The 17,054-nt window shown below is 39.6% G+C and overlaps 1 protein-coding gene across 5 annotated transcripts in view; it reads left to right on the forward strand.

Annotated features, from left to right (window-relative positions):
* Positions 1 to 17,054, forward strand: part of ACACA (acetyl-CoA carboxylase alpha) — a 238,786-nt gene that overhangs the window by 103,123 nt on the left and 118,609 nt on the right. For 4 of the 5 annotated variants that reach the window (XM_027870541.1, XM_027870545.1, XM_027870544.1 and 1 more), the window contains 4 exons: positions 4,355 to 4,378; positions 7,028 to 7,171; positions 8,651 to 8,747; positions 9,515 to 9,622. In XM_027870541.1, the coding sequence (XP_027726342.1) occupies positions 4,355 to 4,378; positions 7,028 to 7,171; positions 8,651 to 8,747; positions 9,515 to 9,622 (373 nt within the window). The remainder of the gene's footprint in view (positions 1 to 4,354; positions 4,379 to 7,027; positions 7,172 to 8,650; positions 8,748 to 9,514; positions 9,623 to 17,054) is intronic. The other variant, XM_027870542.1, reaches the window with a different exon arrangement.

Genomic DNA, 17,054 nt, shown 5'->3' on the forward strand with positions numbered 1-17,054 from the left:
ACCATTCAGGGCAGTCAAATCAATAAAATCAAAGGCAAAATTCGAGTATCTCTGTTGTCCTTCTTTGAGGTCTATATCAGCATTGAATTGCTGTCCCTAGGAACTTAGAATCCAGAAAATTCCAGAATCAGAGGTTTTGGTACGATTAGCCTCCGTATCCTCTAACACTCAACCTCTTTGGTGTTCTCATTTACTTCTTTTGTAAAAATGGGGTTATTGGGTGGGTGGACAGGGATTGCAGCATTGATCCCAATATTATGGCTGAGGAATAATCGTAAGAAAAGTGCCCCTCAAAGTCTAAGCACTGATCCTCATGTGCTTTGAGGAGAAAATTTATATCTTACTTGTGTATTTGAATGTGATCTTGATTGTCTGCTCACAGATGACCTCTTTGGGCTCTTTATGCAGATGAATGTGCTGTGTATATATATATGACAGTCTCTCGATTTTAACTGCATAAAAGTACACTTGACTTATCTGCAACCCTCTTTTTGTTGTTTATTATTTTGCACAAGCCACAAACTGGTTTTCTTGTGTACTACCATAATGCCCACTTTGCTGTTTTCTTCTGTTAAATATTCTTACATTGATTGGAATGTCCTTTTTCAAAATACTAAAGAATGTAGTTCTCAGGAGAGAGAGGCATAGATCAGAAAATGCTTCAGAAAATAGTTTTCTTTTTTTCCCTGTCCCCTGAAGTGTGTGTTCTACAAAAGAGGAGAGATGAGCACTAAAATTACCATATAATTTGGGACTGTCACTTTAAAAATTAGAGATGCTAGAAGTTATATTTTTGTCCTATATAGTGCAGATGGTAAAAATTCCTAAAACAAGGTAGTTGAGGACATCCTGCAAGACAGGGAGAGTTGTTCCTGAATGTGATTTTATATTTTCTTTTCATTTTAATTTCTACTGTAGTAGAAACTCAGATTTAGAGTAACTGACTGTGTAGTGAGAGCCCAAAGCAGTGAGACCCCGGAGTCTGTGTTAGGTACAAAAGCAGCGAGACCTCAAAGGGTCTAATAGAGTGGTACAATTAGAATGGATTGCACTGAAGTCTGAACTGCTGAAGCCTAGATGAATCCAGCCAGGGGCTGTTTTGGTTGTGGGATGCTTCTTTTCCTATTCTGAGCTCTGGCTGTGTTACTACTGTACCACATCCTTTTTTGCTTTGTCAAAGGATAGTTTACCTGTGTTTTTTCATTTGTTCTCTGGCATCACATCTCTAGCTAGCCATTCTTCACTGTAGTTTTGAACCCAGTGCTTCCTTTCCCTGGGTGTTTACATGGACAAAGGCTTGACGACCAAGCACCTTTTCTTAGGACTGAAATCATTCCTATAGGAGAGAGGTTCCAAAAGTTTGGGCACATCCCAAAACAGTACGGGTTTTTCTTCAGATATTTGTTCTAGGAAAAGTTACTCCTGCTGTCTTAGGAATTCACTTTGTATTATATGTTTGATGCAAAGAGCATTGCTGGCCACAAATCACATGCCGTTACACTGCTTGTGTGCAGTGATATGTCACAGGCTTTTATTTATATATCCAGCTCAATCTATGCTGTTTCTTTCACTGCCAAAGAAAGTGCATCATTTCCTTCCCTCTATCCTCCTACCCACATATCATGAGCACCACCCACTATGTTCTTTCTACCCATTAAGTCCTTTGTGTGCCAGAAAACCCTAATAGCAAATTAAGGGCTAATAGAATCCTTTGCCCTCTCATGGGACAGTGTTAGGGGGTAAGGTGTCTATGAACCAACCCTCACCATACCCCAAAAAGATGGGTAGTAAGTATCTCTGCCTTTTGAACACTAGGGAAGCTGATTTACTTTATCCATTTGAGAAGATGTGTTTTGTATTTTAGTAAGTTTCTTGGATCCTTGCTTTTCCATTTCCACTCCCATGTTCTAATCTCTTAACTTTGGTTCTGGCACATTGTTAGAGAACATTCTAGTATTCACCAGCTTTGTGTTCTGTGACATTTTTGTCCTTTTTTTTTTCTCATTTTTATTTTATTTTATTTTATTTTTTTACATTTTTTTTAAACATGTGTTTTTAAAACTTTGGGTTCCAATTTTATTCCTTCCTCCCTCCCCAACCACCCTCATTGAAAAGGCAAGCAACTCAATATAGGCTATACATGTACAGTTATGCAAAACACTTCCATGGTAGACATGCTGTGAAAAACTATCTCTATTTTCCTTAATCCTATCCCGCCCCCCCCCATTTATTCTATTCTTTCTTTTGACCCTGTCTCTCTTCAGAAGTATTTGCTTCTGATTACCCCCTTTCCCAATCTGCCCTCCTCTCTATCATCCCCCCTACTCTCTTGTCCCCTTCCCCTCCTATTTTCCTGTAAGGTAAGACAGATTTCCGTACCCGATTGAGTGTGTATGTTATACCCTCCTTAAGTCAAATCCTATGAGAATAAGATTTACTCATTTCCTCTCACCTTCCCCCGGTTCCCCTCTACTGTAACAGCTTTTTCTTTTCTGTTTTTTGTTTTTTTTTTTTTTTTGTGTGTGTGAGATAATTTACCCCGTTCTACCTTACCCTTTCTCCTTCTCCTAGTATAATCCTCTCTCGCCCCTTAAATTTTATTCTCCAGATATGACCCCCTTCATCTTCAACTCACCCTGTGCCCTCCATCCATCTATCTATTTATCTATCTATATATACATACATAAAATTTTTTCCCTCCAACTACCCTAATACTGACAAAGGTCTCATGAGTTGCAAATATCATCTTTCCATGCAGGAATGTAAACAGTTCAACCTTAATAAGTCTCTTATGATTTCTCTTTCCTGTTTACCTCTTCATGTTCCACTTGAGTCTTGTATTAGAAAGTCAGATTTTCTATTCAGCTCTGGTCTTTTCATCAAGAATGCTTGAAAGTCCTCTATTTCACTGAATGACCATTTTTTCCCCTGAAGAATTATACTCAGTTTTGCTGGGTAGGTGATTATGGGTTGTAATCCTATCTCCTTTGCCCTCCGGAATATTATATTCCATGCCCTGCGGTCCCATAATGTAGAAGCAGCTAAATCTTATGTTATCCTGATTGTATTTCCACAATACTTGAATTGTTTCTTTCTGGCTGCTTGTAATATTTTCTCCTTGACCTGGAAGCTCTGGAATTTGGCTACAACATTCCTAGGAGTTTTCCTTTGGGGATCTCTTTCAGGAGGAGATCGGTGGATTCTTTCAATTTCTATTTTGCCCTCTGGTTCTAAAATACCAGGGCAGTTTTCCTTGATCATTCCTTGAAAGATGATGTCTAGACTCTTTTTTTGATCATGGCTTTCAGATAGTCCAATAATTTTTAAATTCTCTCTCCTGGATCTATTTTCTAGGTCAGTTGTTTTTCCAATGAGATATTTCACATTGTTTTCTAATTTTTCATTCTTTTAGATTTGTTTTACAGTGTCTTGATTTCTCATAAAGTCACTAGTTTCCAATTGCTCTATTCTAATTTTCAAGGAAGTATTTTCTTCAGTAATCTTTTGGACTTCCTTTTCCATTTGTCCAGTTTTGCTCTTTAGGGTATTCTTTTCTTCATTGGCTTTTTGGACCTCTTTTGCCTTTTTTCTTGACATTTTTGTTCTTAATGTGCCTAGGAGCTTAGCTCCCCATAGTTGAGATGCAATTATTGTCCTGTGTTCTTTTATTAATTATTCTGTACTTTTATAATGTTGTATAGCCACATATGGTCAGTGTTCCTATATTCTCTTGGCTTCTTTTAAGGTCCTGTAGTCCCACTGATTTTCTTTACCACTTTGGGAAGAAGGGTGTTAGTTAAGAGACCAACCAGAAGGGGCAACTGGGAACCTAAACTCCTGGATTCCTTCCCTTTGAGAATGGCCTGACCACCCATTACCTGTGCCTAGAAAAGCAGGCAAAAAGAGAGGAAGCTGCCCAGGGCTTCCCTGTTATTCTTTACTAGTTCTGTAAAACCTCAAAGAAGATTTTCTAGAGCCATTGTCAATCTATTTTGCAAACACTAATCCTCATGCTAAGAGCTTTTGGTGTGCACCCTATAGTATAATTTAAATGAGTTTGCAAAAGTCTATGCTTCTCTATTACATGGTATTATTCTTTGTAATAGAACTTTAGAAGAAAATACATTCTGTGTGACCCTTTATACCAACAGCTGCTGTGGTAAGCTAGGTCAGGAGGCATGCCTCTTTGGAGGCACTCTGGAGGTTGAGGGGTAATGATCACTTAATTAAGTCTGATGAATACCAGAGCTGCTATACAGGAGCTCTTTGCTACTGGTCTGTATCTGCTCTGACAGTTCTTTTATTATGGCTTTCACTAACCTATCAGTAACTAACTGTGGTTGTTTAATTACAGAGGGAACATCCCCACGCTAAACAGGTACTGTATGTTTAGTTTCTTTTCCAATTAAAAGTGCTTTTTATAACTTAGAATTAGTGAAACGAAGAAGCAATAACTTGACATGCTGATATGTTTGCCTTCCCCAGGAAATCCTGATCTCCCCTTTGGACACACTAAATTATAATTCTCCCTGTTTGGAAAACATGTGTTCAGCTTTTCCTTGCAGCTGCCTAAAAGTACTTAAATGAACAGCCTGTCTGGAGAAACTCCGCAATGGCATTTGACAGAGAGTGTACAGATAGATAGAGTGTCCTGATATATAGCTTTGCCGGAAACTTCCTCTTTTGCTGAGCCCTCTGGCAGGGAGTTTAAGGGTTTGGGGAGGAGAACCTCTAAAGCTTCTCCTGTCCTTGTAAATGACTTCTTATTTTTTTCATCTCCCTATGTTCCTCCTGTTGGAGGAATGCAAATCCAGAAATAGCTGATCTCATGTTTCATCAATTGTGAGATTTCCCTAAAATTAAAATATAAAAATACCATGGTTTTAATGATGTTGATATTGAGGCTTATTGCTTTGTAATTTGATTAAAGCTGGAGAAGAATGTTTAAGATAAGTAAATCTCTGAATATATTATGAATTAATATAATTCAAATAAAATACTAGTTTGTCTGCTTCCTCCTCCTCCTAAAATAAGTGTGACTCTATGATATAAGCAGAAGAGGTTGTTAGTTCCTGCTGGAATCCAATCTACACAACGACATGGGACAAGATAGAAACCAGCTTTCTGTGCACCATCATATCTATATCCAAATAGATGTAGACATATGTTTTATTCCAACAATTTGCTGTTATCCCTAATTTTCCCCCAATATCAGGTAATCAGAATAACTTTTAGAATTGACTTTTGGAGAACCTAGAAAACCATTTGTTGGTTTTCCTTGTCTGTTTCTGCTGGGGAGTTGGGTTAACCCTGTACTACTTGCATCTTGCCACTGTAGCTGGTGTGGTGATAGAGGTAGCTCAGAGGTTTATCTTCCCTGGTGTTCTTTAAATTGAAGAGATCTTTAACCCTTTGTTTGCTGCAGACTTTACCTCTCCGGAGGGTAATTCCTCTAAATTCCATCTTTAACTTTTATTCCTTTCATGTCTAATGACATGTTGGTAGAAAAGAGACTCTTAAGGCCTCATGAACTTGTTCCTTTATTGGCTACACCAAGTGATGCTAGAGAAAAGGAGGCTGATACTAAGAAGTTGCATTTTTCTATGTTCATTTTAACAATGGATTTCAGTGTCGAGCAGACACCTTTTTAGGGCTTGATGGGAGCTACATTTATGTTTCATAGTATCAGTGCTTCCCCCTCCCTCAGCTTTTCTACTCCCTGATACTGACAAAAGATGAAGCACCTTTTTCATAGTCCTCATTTGCCCAAGGAATAAAAACCTGGAGTGTCAGTCTGTACAGTCTGTGTGAACAGCACTCCCTTCCTATAAAGAATTCCATTACCTTTTATGATGATTTGCAACAGTGTGCAGCATGCACCAAAAGTCCACATTGCAGTCTGTCTCCTTTAACTCCCCTTGCCGCACTGCAGGTGGTACATTTCAAGGAGAACTTTCCATTTGTACCCCAAAGTTACAGTGTCATCGTATTGCCTTGTAGCCACTTAGCTCTGGTTCGGAAGGTTTGCTTGGAGCTTACATTAAACATAGTTCTGGAGGCATCCCAGAGACTGAGCTCTTTCCCAGATCCTCTCTATGTTTGGAAGCACTTTCTATTGTTTATTTATCAGCTTCTGCTGAGGGGTTTCATGGAATATATGTGTGTCCAGTGTACTTTTAAAATGTACACTTTGGCTCAGTTCCCTTCAGGCTTCCGTATTCAGCTGCTTTGCATGCTTACTTGTACATTTTGAAACCCATGCTCTGTACTTCTGTAAATCATAGTGAATTACAGAGAGGATTCTCTATAGCTAATGGTGCTATGGTGAGCCTGTTTAAAATGAGGAAAAGGGGTAGTTACAGTTTGGTGCTGACAGTTTTAAAATAAATCCTCCCACCCCCAAAAAGAAGTAGAGAGAGAATAATGGCTATCAAACTGGAAGGAGCAAGCACCTCTTCTTTCTTTCTTTCTTTCTTTTTTAAGACAGTAACTAGTTCTGTAAATAATGTTGTTTGTAATGATTTACTAAACCTTTTCAAATGCCTTAAACTAGAGTTGTCCTTGTATGTATCTGTGAATCCTTAATTTGTTAGAGTTCCAAAAGAAAAATCCTTTGGGCATTGCATAGTAACAGTTTACTTGCTTGCTGATTTCTCCCTCTTGAAGGAGATATTTTTTTGGGGGGGGTGGAAGGTACAGGATGGTTTTTTAACCCCAAGTATGCTACTAAACTCATTAGTAGCATGAAGCCACTATGCTGTTAGCACTGACAGGAAAGATTTCATTAGATAATTTCTGAGATGAGAAAACACATATTTGTGCTTGGGAGTAGCTTGAATTAAAGGGTTAATATAAATATAATAAAGACATTAGTGTCTGGAATGGGTAAAAAACCAGATCTGGCCTGCCACTTGACCTTACTTAAGAGTGCTCTCCCGTCCCCTCCTTTCTGTTGTTGCTCTCCCTCTCCCAGAACCACCCTCCCTTCCCCTCCTCGTCTAATGGGCTTGCTTAAATCGCCATTTAGAATGTCCTTCTCCTCCAACCTCAACCACTATGGCATGGCTCACGTAGCTAGTGTCAGCGACGTGCTACTGGACAACTCATTCACTCCACCGTGCCAGAGGATGGGTGGGATGGTCTCTTTCCGGACCTTTGAAGACTTTATCAGGTAAGAGGCTCTGGGGAGAAAGGGGTGCCTTTGCTATACTATTTCAGTTTTATTCAAAGAATAACTGTATCTTAAAATTGTCAAAGAATAGGGTTGGACAGTTCATTAAGTGTAAACAAATAATGAAAGTGTAGGGAAATATTAAGAGTTGTGAACTAAAAGAACTTTGAGTACCAGCTCACAGCTATGACATCGGCAATGTTAATAAAACCAAAGGTATGCCTGTATCATGCTGATCGCAGTGCATCTTAAAGAAATAATTTATAAGGAAATAAAAACTGACCTGTTTGTACAAAGCTATTCATAGTGGCATTATAAATCATAGAAAAAAGAAAGAACTAACTGAAACACCCATGGTTGGGGAATTGCCGGGTATATTGGTAGGTTAATACAATGGAATGTTACAGACTGACAGTGACATAAATGTGGACGTGCACACTGTATAAAGTATTGCAAAATTAGGCAAGGGGGCAAATCGGACTATAAGGGCATTTCCTGATCACAGTGGGTGGAACCCGTCCCAAAGTTCAGAGAAAGAGAACAGGATCCTCGATCTAGAGCTGGGAGTGGCCTTCAAGGGTCAACGTTTCCCTTTTGCAGGTGAGGCAAAGATGAGGCCAGAGAGGGTAGAGTTACTTGGCCAAGGGCCGCATGCTTGGGATGTAATGGTTTTTTGTTTTGTCTTTGTTACTGAATTGACATCTATTTTTTTTTGGTAAAGTTAATTAAATTTATCAGTGGAAAAAAAAAATGAAAAATAGATTGCTAAAGTAACCTTGAAGCCTGAGACTTCTGGAGAATGTTCCCTGAGAAAGGGTTATGACCTCTCTCTGCCTTTCCACTTAGTTTTATTCTCACTCTGGCTATGCTAGGCTAGACTCTACTTGTGTCATGAGACTGGTCAGAGAAAAAGAAACAAATAAAAAAAAAATCATCTTTTCCTCATGAGCCAGGAGCAGAAGGAGCTTTCCGCTCTGTGATGAGTGAAATGTCAGGAGAAATTAAACACAACACGAGAGTCAGCCCCACCAGAGACGATACGTCTTTTGATTAAATGCATTCAGCATCTATCTCTTGCTGTATACTGATGCATTACCCTAGGGGGAGGGGCAATTACACTGGTCTGTCACTGCCTCAGTCCCAAGCTTTTCTGTTACTTCTAGACCGATGATGACAGCAATGCTCGTATCTTACATATGAAAAGAAATAAAGCTTTTAGGTCATTCTTTTTTTAACAGGAAAAAATATATATCATTTATTAAAGTTTAAATAATCCATCCTCCTAATTTCTGCCACTTGGTGAAATTTTGCATGTCACCTTTATTCATTGATTGGTGACTCTATCCAGCTGGCTTTTGAGCCCAGGGGTTAGAGATGATGCTTTCCTGGCAGAGCTGGGATTGGCAGGGCTAGTTTGCTGCCCCTGCAGGTGACCTGAGATTGAGTTTTTATGGTGAGTGTTTCTCCGGTGCATTTCAGAATTTTTGATGAAGTAATGGGCTGCTTCTGTGACTCCCCACCCCAAAGCCCTACATTCCCTGAGGCGGGCCACACTTCGCTGTATGATGAAGATAAGGTATGGAGCCTTCTCTTGGGGAGGCAGATTTCTTGCCCTGATGCAGGGTTTGTACAATATGTAGTAGCAGTTTGACTAGCATCCTGGCTTTGGAACATGATGAGGATTCTTTTTTAACTTGAAATAGGGACAGCAGAAGAGACACAATGAATTTATCCTTACTGTCTTTGTGTTATGTTTGAATTGTGTCTGAAAACCCCTGGGTTTGTGTTCTCTCCCAATCAAATGATACAGTGCAAGATTCTGGATTAGAGGGAAGGTAGGCTTTTGGTTTCTAATTTTTCCCCCTCTGTTATTTCCCTTTCTCTTTTTAGCAGACTATTTGCTTCAGCCAGTTTTTCTCTATTAGTTTGTTCATTCTACGATTAGAAATTCCCAGTATTCAATAGATTGTAGAAGAGAACTCATTCAGAAGATTTCCTTCTCTTCTGGGTGTCCTTCATCAAAGAGAGAAGATGGCAATTCACTGAAGTCCCATTTTATAGATGAAAAAATTAAGGCATAATCCAGGAATCCAAAAAATCAGGATTTTTAACTTTTTGCCTAGTGCATTTGTTGTATCCAACAGTTTTCATCCTTGCCTAGGTATACTTGTAGTTGGGCAGCCATTTACATCTGTTTGTCAGCTGCCTGTTGAGCAAGACTGAAGTAGCTTTGCCTCTGTACATAGTGGTACCTATGTGTATATATATATACACATCACACCTCTCCTGATGCTTAATTAGTCATCTTATAACTTCTTGTTGGTATGTGTGCTTGGATTACAGACTGCCAGGGATGAACCAATTCACATCCTGAATGTGGCCATCAAGACTGACTGTGACATTGAGGATGACAGACTAGCAGCCATGTTTAGAGATTTTACTCAGCAAAATGTGAGTCCTTGGTTGGATGGTGTCTGGTGGCCCTTTCTCTGCTGGCTCCCTTTGAGACCTGTTGCTGTTTATGGCTGTGCATTTCGGATCTTGTTACTCCTAAGAATGATCTGCCTGTGGGCCTTCATCCAGTAAGCCAACAAATGGGCCTGTAGCACCATAGCTCTTTGTTGGAGTTCTGCTGGTAATAGGAACAGTCATGGACTCATGAAAGCTTGAAGTTCAAAGGGACCTCAGTGGTGATATAATCCATCTTGTACCAGAAATATCAATCCCTTTTACAAAATTCTCCAAAAGTGATTATCCAGCTTCCGCTTGAAATCCTCCAGAGACAGAGAACTCTGTCTTCTGAACAAGTTTAGGCTAGTTTGGGACAGTGCTAATTGGTAAAAGATTCGTATGTGAAGCCAAATTTCACCTCCCCCAAACAGAAGTTGATAGCTCTATAGCTGGAAGGGCCCTCAGCGACCTTCTCGTTCAACCCCTTCATATTACAGATGAGGAAACTGAGAAGTAGGGTGTTAAGGGACTTTCCCAAGGTGACACAGGTAATGGGCATCCGAGGCAGGATTTGAGCTCAGATCCTATGATATCAGAGACACTATGCTGTCCTGCTTCTACTCATAAGTCTTAGTTCTACCCTCTGAGGCCAAACAGGACACATCTCACCCTCTTTCCAGTGATAGCCTTGGGAAGATTTCAATATTTCATATTACAAGGATGTGTGATTTTGTTATAGCCAATTTCTCTTCTAGTGCATATCATAGCCCTTTTTTCCTTAATGGATTATCTTCATGAGTTGTTGGGGACAGCATGGTGAAAAGTCTCTCTAAATTTAATTAAGCTGATCCTTGGATAGTAATCATATGTCTGTGGCCGGGTCTGTACTTGAAGCCTTTCAGCTCAGTATGCCACTGGCTAGAGCTTGTGCTGGGCTGACATAGCCTTTGAGGACCCAGAGGCCATTTTCATGCCATAATGAGTCATTGGAGAAGAACTCTAGTGGAGGTTGAAGTATATTCAAATATTGAAATATTGAATCATGTTCAGTTCAGAATGAGAGTAACAAATATGATAGGTTGTGTCTAAACTCTCAAGGGAAATTTTTTTCCCTTGATACCAGTAGAACTAATAAATGAATTAGTTCTCCTTTTAATTTACCTCTTTGAATAATGGACTCACCATCCAGGGAAAAAAATTCTTAGGAATGAGAACTTGCTTTTATAGAACTGTTTGATTCATCAGTTTACTGACACAGCACATCCCAGGAATGTGGGCCACAAAGGTGGTGAAGGAGTTTAGAGACTCTTATCGTTTCCTGGAAAGGAAAAATCTCTGTGACTTGTTGATAAGCTAGTTGGGGTACCTGTAGGTTTTGGATGTGTCCTTGAGTCTGAGGCTAAAAAACCTGCTTTCTCCACAGAATGAATTTTGGATTTTGGGGTATTTCAAAATTTATATCTTACTTTACATTTTAAATGTTGTTAGGACAGATAGTGCTGGAACTATCTACTTGACTCCTGAATTAAAATGTATAGTCCTGACCTTACTCCCAAACTTTGTTCCATAGTGTTAGTTGATAAGTACATTTCCACTTGAATATAACACCATGAGCTCAACCTTATCGTAGACTGAAGTCATCCTCCAAATCCCATCTATGTTTCTGGTTATAATCCTTTTCCTGTTTGTGTGTTGGCTTAAAAGTTTCCAGTCATCTTTTATTCCTCCTTGTCCCACTAATATTTAGTTACTAGATGTCACTTGTATTCATATTTTTCTTCTTTTGCCATAACCTTAGGTTGTGCCACATGCCTAGATAATGGCTGCATTGTCCTGCCACTAATCTGTGTCCCTTTCCTATATGATACCACAAAAGTAATCTTACTAGATAACACTTCCATATTGCCATTTCCCTGATCAAAAACTTGCAATAGCCTTATTGCCAAAAGGATAAATTCTAAAATCATTAACTTGACATTTAAGATATATCTGACCATGACATTCTCTTCTAGTATTAACTTATGCAAAATTATCACTCCAACCAAACTGAACTTTGTTCCAAACATATACTAGGATTTCTTGCTTTCTCACCTTTGTTCATACTGTTCTTTTAACGCGACGTATTTTATCCCATTTTCTTTCCCAATCCAAATCCTACCTCTTTTTCAAGTTTTAGCTTACACCTCCTCTCATCAGTGAATGCTTTCCGGATAACGCTGTCTGGAAAGCCTTGTCTAATTCTAGATACCCATCAGACCTTAGAATTTTAGAGCTGGAAGGGTCTTTGAAGATCACCTTAATCTCCTTCCTCATTTTAGAGATATAGAAACTGAGGCTCAGAAATATTAAGTGACTTGCCTGTAGTTTCATGCAGCTGGTCAGTTATACGCCTATCACCTACCCTCATATCCCCTGGCTCAGGCTTTACTTTTTCTTCCTCTTGATTATGCTTTCTCCCTGGCACTGGTCAGTCCCCAAATGTTTCATTGATAATAATGCTGCATGTGCACTTTTGTATTGGCTCTGTGACTTCATTGGTGAAAAGGAAGTCCTGGTGAGGAAAATCCTTCTGACAGTGGGGATTAGTGATCCTATTAGTGTTGCCTGGGTCACAGCCTGAGGATCTGAGCTTTTGATCTGGAAGTGGGCTAAGCCAGTCCCCTCCTTTGACTAATAGATGGGAAGTATCTGATCCAGGCCAGCTCTGCAGCCAGCATGTATCCAAGGTAACATCTGAATCCATGGCTCTCTGATTTCAAGGTGAGGTCTTTGGTCTCTATACCATATTGCTTCTGTATTTGTTTAGTTCCATATAATTTATATAGGGGAATTATTTCATTCACACTTAACAGCCATGATATGGTAGATGGAGCACTGATGCCAGGGTCAGAGGGCCTGAGTTTAAATCCTACTTCTTTTGGTCGCTGTCTGACTTTGGATAAACCAGTTACCTGCTCTGGGTCTCAGTTTTTCACTTATAAAATTGGATGGTGGAGGGAAGGTAAGGACTAGATGACCTTTAAAGGCCCTTCTAACTCTAAGTCTATGATCTTACGACCTGAATTGCTATTATTCCAATTTTACAGATGAAGATAAGTAAAGCCCAATAAGTTCAGAAACTCCTGCCATTATATACATGATTAGTAAGTGGAGAAGGCAGGACTATAACCCAGATCTTAGAGCAGTTAGTTTGTGGAGCCTACTGTTTGTAATACACTGGAAAAGAAAATATTGGCCCTTGATGAGCACATTCCTGAATCTGTTTACAAAACAAAAACAAAAATAAGAAGGCATATGACATAGCACCTGTCCCCAAGGAGGTGTTAGGACAGGCATTATTACTAGGTGGTATGTGGTAATTGCTGAATGAGTATCATCATTCAGCTAACCACTGTTAAGAGTTCATACCATGTTTTATACTTTGTAGGTGCTTAATATTTACTTACTGATTGTTCCAGGGAAAATGGTGGCTGAGTCAAATATTTAAATGAGGCCTATAATGTACCTCAGCTTTGCATGTTTCATATCCCACAAATCTTTCACATTTTAGTAAAGATTAGTTTATGTTTGAGCTGATTATATAGTCTGAATTAAAGTGGGGGCAGAGTAGGGAGAATGGGCATCATCAAAGAAGGAAGAAAAATGAAGAAAAGCCTTTGAACCCTGGAATGTAGTTCTTTGGAGGTGGTCCCCCCCCCAAAAAAATATCCCACACAACCCCTTTTGTGATTAAGGTGGCAGCAATGGAAAATTCACTTGAAATAGGTGACAGAAGGATCATCTCTCTAAGAGCTGGGCCTGTACCTTTTAATCTCAGAAGTTATGAAAGTCACATCTTGGCATTTGAGATAATAATTACTTGTGCTTACTTGTGCTCGGTTCTATAACTAAATCCCAAATTCACATCTTGCATTAACCTCCTACTGAGATGGTTGGTGTCACTAATTTTTGCCACTTTGGGTATGCATTGTGGCACTAAAGCAGTGAGCTGCATGGATATAGCAGTATCTTAAAGCCCTGCTCTCATTAACAAGTCACCATTACCACCTATTTGAAAAGCAACTTCAAGTTTATAAAATAATTATTTGTTCTTCATAATGGCCCTATGAGGTAGGTAGGGCAGATATATTTTTTCCATTTTATGGATGTGGAAGCAAAGGTTTAGGTTAACATCCCGAATACCTCCATACTCCTTGTTATATTAGGCACTGTAGCAAGCATGGAAAAAACACAGAGGCTGGGTTTGATTTTTTTTTTTTCAATATAACTAATATTACATACCTACAACTGTTCAAACAAGAGCTCAAAACCCTTTCATAGATTTTTCGTGGTCTGTGATTTATTCATTTTAGGAAATTCCCCATGAGAAACCTCTTCTACCAATTCAGAGCAACATCTTCTGTCACTTAGTCAGAGAGAGTTGCCTGGGACACTGAAAAGTTAAAGAGACTTGAGCCTGGGTCATCCTGACTAGGGCTGATTTTTCTCCAGTCAGTCAACAAGTGTTTATTAAACACTTAATATTCCCCAAACTCAATGCTAAGAACTGAGAAAATAAAGAAAGCCAACAATAGACCCTCTCAAGAAAAGGACTAGCAGCAGGCTGAGGGGGGCTGGGCGGGAGGAGATGGGTAGGCCTGGGAATTGAGTGGAGTCTTAAAGGAAGCCAGACAAGCTAGGGGTCAAAAATGAAGGAAGAGAGTATTCCAGGAATGGGGAGAGAGCCAGTGCAAATGCATAGTCGGGAGATGTAGTGTTGAAGAAACAGTAAGAAGACTGTTGTAGAGTATATACAGGCAAGTAAAGAAAACTGAAAAGCTAGAAAGAAGCCAGGTTGTGAAAGGCTTTAAAAGCTAAACAAAGCATTTTATATTTGATTGTGGGGGTAAATGGGAAGCCACTGGAATTGATTGGAGAAAAGGGCTGGGGTAACATGGTCAGACTTGTACTTTAGGAAGATCACTTTGTTAGCTGAGTGAAAGATGGATTGGGGTGAGGAGAGACTTGAGGAAGGAAGACCAGTTGGAAGACTATTTGCAGTCGTCTAGGTGAGAGGTGAGTGGATATGTGTTAGAGACAGGGTGAAGGTAAAAACCACAGGACCTGACAACAGATTAGGTATGTTGGATGAATGCTGGTGGGGAGTGGAGGATGACATTGAGCTTGTGATGAGCTCGTGACGAGCATGAGGATGATATTGCCCTTGGTAGTGATAGGAATATTGAGAAGAAGGGAAGGTTTTGGGGAGAAGATACTGTGTTTTGTTTTGGGCAGGTGGGGTTTGAGATCCCTTGAGGACATTTAGTTCACAGTGTCTAAGAAGCAGTAGCGCAGGCCCTAGCTCTTAGGGCTGAGATTAGGTCTGGATATGTAGATCTGGGAATCACCTGCATGAAGATGAGAGTAAGATCATTAAGCAAGATCGTGTAGAAGGAAAAGAGAAGAGGAGCCAGCACAGAGCGTTGGAGGGCCATCCAGAGTTAGTAAGCCTGACCTGGATGAAGATCTAGCCAAGGAGGCTAAGAAGGAGCACTCGGAGAACCAGGAGAGCGCAGTCACATAAACTCAGAGGAGGACATCTAGGAGGAAGACAGTGTAGTCAGAAATGTCAAAGACTGGTAGGTCAAGAAGGATGGAAAGGCCATCAGGATCTGGCAATCAAGAAATCATTTGTCTCATTGGAGAGACCAATTTCAGTTGAATGGTGAGTTGAGAAGCTAGATTGCAAAAGGTTTAGAAATGAAGTGAATGAGGGACACCCTGCAAACTCAAAGATGACAAAAGATGGGAATGGTCAGGGTTGGAAGGGTTGTGGGAATTTATACATACTACTAATACATTGTTGGTGAAGCTGTGAATTAGTACAACCATTTTCAAAGCAGTTTGGAATTGGGCAAATAAAGTGACCAAAATGTCCATACTCTGATCCAGAGATTCCATTACTAAGCATCGTATTCCTTGATAAGAGAAAAAGATCACCTTTTCTTTTGAGACGTGGAGTGGAGGAGACAGGGGCAGGTATCTTTAAGTGATAAGATGAAGAAGAGAGAAGAGGGAGCTTTTGGTAAATAGACACAATCATTTTGGTGAAGTATGACACTCACCCAAAAGGGTGAATAAAGAAGTTGTGGTTGGAATCTTGAGGATAGATGCAAAGTTTTGGAATAACCACTATGGAAAATGGGATAGTAAAACAATTAGACATAAATAGAATGTTTGCCTTGCTGCATTGAGATCCCAGTTGAAATTGTGTAGCATAAATTTGTAGTGGACCCATTCAGCACAGTTCTGTGATTTTCTCCATCTTCATTCACTATCAGAAGTGGATGGTGGGTTATGATTGGCAAGGTGTGATTGGTGGTAGCATAAAAGGTGAAAGGTTTTAACTGTAATTGAACTGATTCACCAAGGGTCAGGGAAGAGAAAGGAGGAGAATGCAGCCCTTGCAGGATTGATGGCCTGAGCAAGAACTGAAGGTCATGGTGAGGACAAAGAACAAGGTTGGGGGCAATGAGAATAGGGAAAGGTGGAATAACAAATGATTTTGATTAGATAAAGGAATTTTGGAGTTCATGAACATAAAAGTTGAAACACATGGGTGAGGTCAAGGTCAAGATTATGACTATTTCTGTGTAGGTGAGGTATACTAGAGGGGTAGATTGTGGCCCACTACACTTCCCTGCTTATCGCCTTCATAGGTAGTATCTTCTTAAAAATTCTTATGACATATTTGTAGCATTGAGATAATACAAGAATTATTGCCCCGCTTTAACAGATCAATAAACCCCGGCACAGATAGCTTAAGTCATTTACCCCTATTTCTCTCAGAAGCCAGTAGGAGAGCCAGGAGCTAGACCTGATTTCCAAAGAGTTCTGGCTTGGAGATAACAGTAACAATTTGGCTAGGACTGGTTGTCTCTAAAGTTGTGCTTGTCCAGGCATATTTGATGTTTCTCCCTCTCTCTTTTTAAAAAAAGACCATTAAAAAAAATTTTAAAAAGCTGAAATGAAAACTAGTTTTGTTTTTCATTTACGTGATCATGCTCTAGGCACTTTAGGGGAAAAAAAGTTTTTAAAAAAATGCACACACATTAAACTATCAAATAGGTTGATCCAAATTGTCCAAATAATCTTCTAGTCCCAGCATGTCTTTTTTTTTTCTCTCATAGAAATTAGGATCATATATTTGTAAATGACTTGTGGAGGAGATTGAAGCAGTCAGTGTAAATGGAGTTTCTCCAGGTGCTGACGCCTAATCGCTGGGTAATAGCTGTGGACTTGCTGTGAGACCCACATTATTACAATGTAATCAGAGTCCTGTTGCTCTGCTGTTATTGTCAGCCACTTGTGGAATTTTAAAAGCAATAACAATTTTGATTTTAAATCACGGCGTTATTAAAGTTATTTTCTTTGCTTGCCATGAACATAGCTG

This window comes from Vombatus ursinus, unplaced genomic scaffold (assembly GCF_900497805.2).
Source record: "Vombatus ursinus unplaced genomic scaffold, bare-nosed wombat genome assembly UNPS02014797.1, whole genome shotgun sequence".
NCBI classification, from domain to species: Eukaryota; Metazoa; Chordata; class Mammalia; order Diprotodontia; family Vombatidae; genus Vombatus; species Vombatus ursinus.